Source organism: Pogona vitticeps, chromosome 1 (genome assembly GCF_051106095.1).
Source record: "Pogona vitticeps strain Pit_001003342236 chromosome 1, PviZW2.1, whole genome shotgun sequence".
Classification (NCBI taxonomy): Eukaryota; Metazoa; Chordata; class Lepidosauria; order Squamata; family Agamidae; genus Pogona; species Pogona vitticeps.
Window position 1 is genome coordinate 302,863,393 of NC_135783.1, and position 10,427 is coordinate 302,873,819.

The window sequence follows — 10,427 nt, forward strand, 5'->3', positions numbered from 1 at the left end:
TTAACTCTCTCTTATTTTTTCAGTGAGAGGGAAAATTTGCAGACAAGGATACTGATGAAAAAGGACTTCCCCACTCCTCTGTAACAGCAAGGGGGAGCTAAGAGGCCTCCAGATATGACAGTGGCTCCACTGCACACTCTTTCCCTTCTGACCATATCCAGGATTGCTCTGCCTGTGTGCCGACAGTTTGCTCTTTCTATTTTGGCTCTGGTGTTTCCTGCTACTTTAGAAGATAACTTCCTGTACTTAATATATCTGTTTGTTAGAATGGGGCCTGAAATGCAAAATTCTTAACATTCAGTGGTTCTTTCTTTTAGAAGATTCAGAGGAAGACCACTTTTAACAAGTATAACTCAAATTGAGCAGTTTTCAGAGAGGTAGCTATGCCTAGTTGGTTTCAGCAAGAAAAGCATAGCAACCTGTAATGTCAACAGCTTAATTTTAATCTGAGCCTCCTTGGATTGCCTTTAAAAAATAATTTATTGATATTTTGAAACACGGGGCTATAATCAAAGACAAAGACAGCAAAGAAAAACATTTAAAAAGAGGCTTTCAGCTGCCCCTCTCAAGTAGTACAGCATAGGGCGCTCAGTGGATTTTAAAATATTTCAGTACTGGGCAAACAAGAAGATAATTTGGCAGCTGACAGGCGTGTTCTTAACATGAATGTTAAGCAAAACAAATATATAAAGTTGAAACTTAATTATTGGCAGAGACTTCAGTATATAATACTTTTCAAGTAGCTTGTTTGGGTTGCAGCCCATTTCTTCAGACACACCATTCACTGCACCTGGTAACAGAAATACTAGCTAGGCAATAGCATGCTGATTACATTGCTGTCATATCTTCACATCAGAGTGAGAATTGTCTGACATTTTTATAGAGAAGCTGTGCTCCTAAATAAAATACAGCAAGCCTTATGATTCTGAAAAGCTATTTTCCTATTTTCATGTGAGAAGATAAACCCTGAGTTTACTTCTAAGCACAATTCTTATTTATACAATATCGTTTGGCTAGACATGGAAGCAAGGACAGGAGTCTCTATTTAATTAGGAACTTCTTGGTGGCATATGCTCAGAATCCCAGGTATGCAGAAGTGGGTGAGTTCAGAATCCAGTGTAAGCATGTGTTCAATTGAGAACCAAAGCTACAGTATATGAGACATTAGTCATACAGTATGTCTAAACAAGTATGCCTAACTTGGCCAGTTTTATCTTGGAGGAAAAATCCACTGTATGTCCTCTACAGTCAAGGCTTTACGCTGGATTACAGTGGTGCCTCAACTTACGAAGGTAAGACCATTTCGTACGACCAGCTCCGGCCGCAAAATTTTGCTTCAACTTGCAGCCAGAGTTTTGAGTTGCAAACAAAAGAGGCAGGGGGGAAAGGCGGGGAATTCAAATTAGAGGGCTATCCATTAGACGGTGAAGAGCTTCTTTGCAGCTCTTTCGCCCCAATGGTTAGTGTGTGCACGTTTGCAGAGAGGCTTGGAACTGCCTGGTGCTGCTTTCTGCTTCTGGGTGAGTACATTTACAGGGTTTTGCAGGGTGGGTTTGGATTTTGGGGGGGTTATGTTTCTGTGCTGTGATTTTTTTGTTGTCTTTTGGTGTGTGTTTTTCCCCAGCCCCCTCACTTTCCAATGGGCCTGGCTGTGTGTATGAGGGTGTTTTTGATTTTTTTTTTTTTTTTTTTTTTTTTTTTTTTTTTTTTTGCAGTCCCATGGTGTTCTGATGGGGCTGGCTGTGTGTGTGGGGGGGGTATTTTTCCCCCCCAGCCCCATCGCATTAGTGGTTTGTTTGTGGGGTTTTTTGGTGATTTTTTTGGGGGGTGTTCTGGGATGGATTACTCGCGTTCCAATGCATTCCTATGGGAAATGGTGCTTCGATTTACAACCATTTTGAGTTACGCCCATCTTCTGGAACGGATTATGGTTGTAAGTCGAGGCACCACTATACTTCAAAAAACCATCCGCTCTTGCATACAAGTGTTGTTTACTGATAAGCATTTTAGTAATGCTAATCGGTTCTTCATTCTTCTCAGAAACAGTCCAGTGGTGCTTCTGGAGTAAAGCCATGGAATAACTGCTGTTTTCTGCAAATAGTCATAGCTGTTTGGGGGTAAATGGCAAGCAGGTAGTAGAGTATTTTTCACCCGAGGAGAAAACCAGTGCAGGGTCCCATGGCTGCTATTTCTCCAAAATGAATGTATTCAGGTTAAGTATATTTGTATTTTGGCTCTGAGACAGCAAGGGATATGATTGGGAATCACTCTAAATGTTTAGTTTATTCAGAGAAATAATTCTAGTGGTGCCTCTAGGCCAGTGGTACCTTATGCTGCTAAAGGAATTGTATAGCTCTGCGTGTTTTCCCTCTTTAATAGACTTTTCTGTAGTAAGAAAAGACAGAAGATACTGGAAAAACACCAAGAAAAAGGATTAAAGTAGAAAACAATGATGTTTGGTCCCCCAACCCCCTCCCCTTTCCACTTCACCCTGTGATATTCCATGACTAAGGCAGGGTGGAAACATACTAAATGAGAACTTTCAGCTTAGCCATTGAACCACCTGATTGTATAAAAAAGGCCATGGGGATGCAAATTAATTCTGTTGTGAAGGGTCTTAGGCTGGTACACCTTGGGCTTTGTCTGCTGGGTAAGTGGTGCAGAGCAGCAGCTTTATTGCTTTTATGCCAAGGCCCTTTTGAAGCTCCTTCTACAATCAGTGGAGTAGGGATTTTCCCAATCACCCTGTTTGATGAATGCTTGCCAATGGAAAGCAACAGCACTACAAAGGAAGTACAGTAAATATTTTAATAAGCACTAAAATATACACAGGGACATGGTGGCACTGTGGGTTAAACCACAGAAGCCTCTGTGCTGCAAGATCAAAACACCAGCGCTTCAAACCCACACATCACAGTGAGCTCCCGTCGCTTGCCCTAGCTCCTGCCAACCTAGCAGTTTGAAATGCGAGAAAATAAATAGGTACCACCATGGTGGGAAGGTAATGGCATTCTGTGTCTAGTTGCGCTGGCCACGGAAACTGTCTTTGTTCAAATGCTGGCTCTACGTCCTGAAAATGGGAATGAGCACCACCCCTAGAGTCGGACACAACTGCACTAAATGTCAAGGGCAACTTTTACCTTTACCTAAAATATACACTCTCACATTTTATAGTAGATTATCCATGGTATATTGAAGAAGCCATTGTAGAGTACTTTTCCTTCTAATGAATAGAAAGCAAAACAATTACTTTATGTTTTGACTTTCCAGTAGCTTAAATATGCCCATTAATTAGAATTAATGAGGGAAATACATGTTGACATAAGAGAATACAATCTTCATTATTCTGTCTGCCCACTTCACCTTTGTACATCATTCAAGATTATTGCTTTCTGCCTCTGAAACAGCTTTATATAGAATGCCTCTAATCTAGAAACAGAGCAGAGATTTTAGATTGTGTGAGTTTTCCGAAGAATCCTATTCTGCTCTTTATGGCTTTGAGTGTCACACCATAGCTACTCCTTCTTTGTGCATGGGCATGAATGGAAACAGTACTTGCAATACTGATAACAAGCTCTTATAGTGTACTCTAACAGGTCCATAAGAAAGGAGCTCACCTTAGAAAGAACAACACTCAGCATGGGCTGCTGTGTTTCAACCGAGAGAGGCCTATAGGCCAGTATGGTTTCTTCCTCTAGTTTATCCTGATGATCAACTAATTTAGTAGCAAATTCTGTTTTCCCAGTGCTTGCAGAATATCATCAAGGAGTGAGGGTCCAAAGTCCAGTTTGAAGGAAAGGAAAGGATCCGATGGATCAGGCAGAGGCTTGCCATGCCAGGAGGTGGTGTCAGCTGGGTCCCAATTTAAAGCTTGGTTCTTGCAAAATAGGTCTGGTGGTGTTTGAGTGGCCTTGTGGGATTGGTGTGAAGCATTTGGAAAAGAGAGTTCTGGAGATGGAGAATCTGTGTGGTCTATTATATTGGGGCAGCTGGTACTGTCCAGGTATAGCCGAGGTGGTTTTGGAGGTGGCTTGGCAGCAAGGTTTTGCTCACTCTGACATGATAGATAGTCTGACTTCCCTTTCAGATCTCTTAGGAGCTCCTTTTTGTGGTACTGTCCACTGGTGTCTAGTGTTTGACTGTTGTGATTCAGGATAATGACTTGACTGCCCAGTTTCTTATTCCTCCTGAATGAGAGACGCTTGAAGAAACCTGGAGATCTGATGGAGCCTCTCCGCCAAGTGTCCATGCTGAAGGAAGCAGTAAAAGGCAGGTGTTTAACAGCACAGCAAAAAGCCTTGGGCACAAGCCAAACTCAGGCTCTGTGGGTCACCTTCTTTCTTCTTATTCCTGGAAAATGAACCAAAAAAAGCAACAAGCTGGGTCCCCAAAAAAGACATTTATAGCAATCGCCCACATTATAGAAGCCAGTAAGTTAGAAGGTTAAACTAAGAATGGGTTTTATGGCACTCCTTCTAAGTCAGTAAGTACAGTTAGAGCACAGAGTGCTGTCCTCTGAAGATGCCGGCCACAGAGACTGGCGAAACATTAGGAAGAACAACCTTCAGAACACGGCCAAAGAGCCCGAAAAACCCACAAGAACCACAATTAGTAAAGTTACCTGAGCAAACAAAATTATGAATTTATGCTATTCTGTATTGTTTCATAAACAAAACATGCAGTGAAGACAACACTGGGTACATGTAGCAGTAGCTCTCAGTGTCTACAGGAAAAACCTGGTGCAAAAATCAGTTTTGAGTATGAATATTGAAGCCATTTATAACTTTTCAAATGTAATTATTGCTCTTTTTTTCTGCAGCCATTTTTACCTGCTTCAGACTGTCTTCCCAACCACTTATCCTTCTCAGAACACTTTTTAGCTGTTCTACTGGCTTCTACGTTCTCTCCTCTGTAGTCCTCATACACCATCTCTTTCACAATCCACATCAGTCTCTTCCTCTCTTGCTTTCCACCTCATGTACTCCTATTTTTCCCTATCCTGCCTTCACTCCTCATTTGCTACTCTTCCATCTCATCTTCTCTTTTGCCTTGTCTGCCTAATGCAGTTGTAAGCAATGGCTTGGCAATTTGAAAGTAGTATAGGGCAGATTTACTACTTCATTGGGACTTGTCTGTGGCCTACCATCTGTAGGTGGCCCATCCCAACTTGGCCTTTGGGTGACTTTGCATCTTTATTAAACAGACAAATTGCGGTGTCTGACTTCCAAAGCAAAGCTAAATGAAAGGCATGGGAAGTAGGTATGTCGTTGTGTGAACCATACCCAGATTTTGGAGCATAATATACTCTCAATTTTGAAAAATGTTCCATATTCCACCATTAAAAGGTAAATATTGTTGCTTAGTAATGAAAAGATGCCCTTGAAAGATTTGTAAATATGCAGTTCAGCATTGAGAAGAATGAAATTTAGAATTACTACTTACTGCGAGATGAAGCAACAGAGAAGGCAGCCGAGTGGAGAGTTGTGAAGGAAATGTATCCGATACAATGCAAGCACACCTGTGTCAGGGGTTTCCTGCCTTGGGATTGGTTAAGTATCCATCCACTATATTTTTTAAGCTTTTCTTCCTCTAGAACACATTTCTTTCTGTGTTGCTCTTTACGCTTCTCACTCAACCATTCGTATGTTTTGCAGGCAGCAGTTTCTTTGTGTGTGTTCTGTGCCACACCCTTGCTGACTCAGTCACATCAGAAACTAGGATGTACACTATTAGTTAATAACCAAAGTTGCAGGAAGTAGGTGTGTAGACCTGGCACACAAGTCAACCTGTGCTGCCTCAACCAGATTCAAGGCTTGAGTGGAGCACCTGAACGACTATCATTGATCGCTTTCTTCAATATGGTTGCTGGAGGAAGGGGCAATATAATAATAGCACCCAGTCAGGTTCAGCCCTGTCTGCCTAGCTCCAAGATCAAGGGACCCTAATTCTATCTATCATAGCAAATTGAATTTTCATTCCTAATGGGCCAGTTGTCAGAAGGGCCAGGCGATGAGACATAGAATTTCTGACTCATGTATAAGAATATGACAAATGATTAGAGAAACTGGTGGGGAAAGAGCCCTATCACTGGGGCTGTGTTTCTGTTGAACCTTGTGGCCGATTGTCCACTGGACCTTGGGTCCTCTTCTTTATAGTATTGAAAGGATAGAGAGATTTAGGATTATACTCAACAACAGCATCTTCAGCTGCTGCTCTGAACATTCTCAAGCTTCTGGGCATCTGCTTGTTTTTAAAATCAGGCTTGCCTTTTTACCTATAAAATGTCAGTCTAGTTCTTGACACAGTTAATTCTTGCATCCTTTTCTCCATTTCTAATATACATCTGTTATAATAATGAATGAAAATCAAGCATGAGCAAGAAGGAGGGTTTCTTTTTTATAGTAATGGAATTAGACCAAGGAGACAAATTCTGACTCGGCTATGAAGCACATTGGGCGTTACGCTCAGCCTAAGCAACTGCTGTAAAAATGAAGTACGTGTGCTAGATCTCAGGCATACACCAACTTAAATTCCTTGAGATTAGTGTGGGATAAAAATGTAAATAGTAATTAAATTTCTTGTTACTACAGTATGTAAAGATGTAAGTGATGATACGGTTTCTTGTTTGCTGCAGGATAATGATATTGTGTGTTGCCTTCATGTTAACATAAGAGCATTAGGTCACTTTTATTTAGCACACACAAAACACCTATTGCACTTATTAGTTCAGAAAAGGCTGTAGTATCACAATCAATAAACTATGATTTTATTTGAAATATTTTTACTCTGCCTTTCTCCTTAAAAAGTACTGAAGGCAGCTTATATTATTTTAAAAGGCAATATTGAAAGCTAAAAACAGTAAGTTATTTTAATATTTAAAAAGAAATAAATAATACATATTTAAGCCAGTCACTAAAGGAAAGCCTGCCTAAAGAGAAAATCTTTGCCTGCTTGCAGAAGGAGCGCCTGGCCTCCTGTAGCAAGGAGTTCCAGAATCTGGGAGCAGTGACAGAGAAGGCCCTCTCCTATGTCCCCACCTGTGAGGGTGGTAGGACCAAGAGGAAAGCCTCTCCTGATGGTCTTAACACCCAGGCATACTCATAAATGGAGAGCAGTCTTTGAGATATCTTGGTCCAAGCCATTTAGAGATTTATAGGTTAAAAACAGCACTTTGAATTATCCGTAAAAATTGATTGGCAGCCAGTGGGGCAGCTGTAAATGGGGGGAGGGGTTAGGTGGTCCCTGTAATCAGTCTGAGTTAACAATCTGGCTACAGTGTTTTAGACCCAGTAAAATTTCCCAACCCTTTCCAAAGCCAGTCTCACATGGAGTACATTATGGTAATCCAGCCAGGATATAACTAAGGCCTGTGTCACTGTGGCCAAATCAGACATATCCAGGAATGGGTGCAGCTGGCACACTCATTTTAATTGTGCAGAGACACTCCTGACCATCACTGACACCTGGGCATCCAGGAGCACACCCAAGTTGCATTTCGAAGAGAGTGTAATCTCATCCAGCACAGAGTTGGATAGCTATTCTCTGATCTGCCTTTTGACAGACCTGGAGCACCTCTGTTTTGTCTGGATTACATTTCAGTTTATTCACCCTCATCCAGTCCGTTACTGATACCAGACAATGATCTAGAACTGAAACAGCTTCCTCATATTTGGTGGAAAGGAGAAATAGAGTTGGTTTTCATCCACATATTGTTCACACAAACCCCAAACTCCAGAGAACCTCTCCCAGTGGTTTCATGTGAATGTTAAATAGCATGGGAGATGAAACAGAATACGGGGAGATCTAAGGAGGGCTTTTTCAACAATGGTCTTACTAGTGCCTCCTTTAAGATACTAAGATCCTACCCTAGTACAAGAAGGCATTCATTGCTCTTCATACCCACTCGGCCAGTCCCTCTCAGGCAGCTTTTTTAAGCCAGGAAGGACAAGGGTCCAGAAGACAAGTGGTAATCTTCACCTCTCCAAGGGTCCTGTTCACATCAGGTTGCAAAAACAGAAACTTATCCATTAACACAGGACAAGCAGGTGCCAAAATTACGTTCACAAGAGCTGTATCAACTACAGCATCCAAGTCAGAACAAATCCAAGAGATTTTGCCAGCAAAGTGTCGTTTAGAGTCTTCACTGTGGGTTGCTGAGTGCACAACATCTTGTTCTTTTGGGAAACACAATGACCAAAATCCTGTAAATTATTTCTGTGGAAGAATGAAGACATCATCAGCAGGAGATTTTTTGGTAATTAAAAATATCCTCTCTTCTCATGGCCTGTCCAACTTGCAGTATTCTTTGCCATGAGGTGGAAGGAGTAAGTCTTTAATTATCATAAGTCTCCCTGTGGTGTGAGACATCGCCCTTTCCCAGGTGTACTGTGCTACTTTGCTTGAAGGCTCAGGCATATCAAGGTATGCAAAGCTGGATATCCAATAGAAAAATTATGATCAATATTTTGGAAAATGTGTGTTCTGTTACTTGGCTGTCTCAATTATATTATTCAGTTCTCTCTGTTCTCTATCACTTACCTTGGCCCATCTGCCAGTTAAGTTTTGCTTTCTTGTTTTCAGTGACCTCAGAAATCTTGAAAAGTCTTATCAGGCATGAAAATATATAATTGCCAACATAAAAATATTTTCCATAAAAAGATTTTTGATCTATTTTGCTCATCATAGTTTCAGGAAACAAATATGTTTTTAACAAACTCCTATTTTTCTCCAAAGTATCCTTTAAAATGTAAGAGTCTAAAATAATTTATTTTGATTGCTTGGGTAAAAATGTGATTGCTTGAAAAACATGGGTTTTGGGCTGTTCTGTGCCAGTTGATTAAATAAATAAATAATGTCCATTGAAAACCTTTTCAATGAACAGTTAAGAAATGTAACATTGACGGTTATGTCAACAGTACATAGCACAGTTCTCATATTGCTGCTTAAGGGAACAATAGCTACATTCCCACATTCTGTGTGACAGTTATTCTGCTTTTCTTATAGGAGAAATTTCAACAATTATTAAGCCTTTGAACTCAAAGAGATGTCAAAAAGAGAATATGAAGCAGCTTACCATGCTGTGGATCAAATATATTGCTAGTCAACAACTGTTAGTAATACAGTGGTGCCGCGCTTAACGAGTGCCTCGTTTAGCGATGAATTCGCATAACAATGTGTGTTTTTTTAGAAAATAATATGCCCCGTATAACGATGTTTCCTATGGGAGATTTTCGCTTAGCGAAGTTTGGGACCATGCTTTGCATAACGAATGCGATTTTAGGTCCCCTGCTTCACTTAACGATGTTTCTTTTTTCAATTTAAAAAGTGTCTTAGAAGGGTCAAAAACGGTTCTAAATGCTTGGATTCGTTAGAGGACCCCCTAGGTCGTGTGCAAACCTGATTTGGCTTTGATCTGACTTTTCGTTAATTTATGGTGAATTTTTTTTTCAGCCCATAGGAACCAATGGAGCTGTCAAAATCTGATAGCTCCATTGGTTCCTATGGGCCGAAAAAAATTCACCATAAATTAACGAAAAGTCAGATCAAAGCCAAATCAGGTTTGCACACGACTTAGGGGGTCCTCTAACGAATCCAAGCATTTAGAACAGTTGCTGAGTCTTCGTTAATTTTTTGTGAATTTTTTCTTCCCCCATAGGAACCAATGGAGCTGTCAGATTTTGACAGCTGTCAAAAGTTGGGGGGGGAAAATTCACCATAAATTAATGAAAAGTCAGATCAAAGCCAAATTAACTTTTGCATCTGTTTTAGAGGGTGCAGAAGCTAATCCAAGCATTTAAAACCATTTTTGACCCTTTTATGACACACTTAAATTTGCAAAAATTGACTTCGCAAAGCCATTGAAATGCATCGAGTCAGCTTCAATACATTCCAATGGAGGAAACATTGTATCGTTTAACGATGTTTCCTATGGGTTTTTTCGCTTAAGGACGGCAATCCGTGCCTATTGGAACGGATTAACTGGTTTCCAATGCATTCCTATGGGAAATGGTGTTTCACATAACGATGTTTCACATAACGTTTTTTTAACCAATTAAAATCGTTATGCGAGGCACCACTGTATATATCAGCCACCTTGATTCTGCGTTTCTATACACTGCTGTGAACAGCACTGTTTCCTTGAACTATTGTGGCAGGTAGCATTCTCTCTCTCTAAACAGTGCTACAATGTTTGAAAAACTAGCAAAGATTTTTTTAATGTTGTCATTTCTTTTCTTTAGGATTCAGTAGTTTCTGAACGGGATTATGAAAGCCTTGTAATGATGCGGATGCGCCAGGCTGCAGAGAGACAGAAGCTGATTGAGCAAATGCAACGGGAAGATGAGGAAGAGTCATGCACGTAGTATGAGAAAAACATTATATGATACTTTTACATAAACTTATTAAGTCAATAAATGTCTTTTTTTCAA

The 10,427-nt window shown here is 40.5% G+C and overlaps 2 protein-coding genes across 3 annotated transcripts in view; one reads left to right on the plus strand and one right to left on the minus strand.

Moving 5' to 3' along the window:
* The window catches only part of DNAJC17 (DnaJ heat shock protein family (Hsp40) member C17), a 31,584-nt gene extending 21,157 nt beyond the window's left edge, over window positions 1–10,427 (plus strand). For both annotated transcript variants that reach the window (XM_020795731.3, XM_020795732.3), the window contains exon 11: window positions 10,239–10,427. In XM_020795731.3, coding sequence (XP_020651390.1) covers window positions 10,239–10,361 — 123 coding nt within the window. In that variant the 3' untranslated portion in view covers window positions 10,362–10,427. The remainder of the gene's footprint in view (window positions 1–10,238) is intronic.
* C1H15orf62 (chromosome 1 C15orf62 homolog) lies at window positions 1,667–4,381 on the minus strand. Its single transcript, XM_078391513.1, has one exon. The coding sequence runs from the start codon at window positions 4,247–4,249 to the stop codon at window positions 3,716–3,718; it is 534 nt and encodes a 177-aa protein (XP_078247639.1). The 5' UTR covers window positions 4,250–4,381; the 3' UTR covers window positions 1,667–3,715.

Coding starts and splice junctions, on each gene's coding strand:
- C1H15orf62 (XM_078391513.1), bottom strand. CDS start 4,249: ATGGACACTTGGCGGAGAGGCTCCATCAGATCTCCAGGTTTCTTCAAG.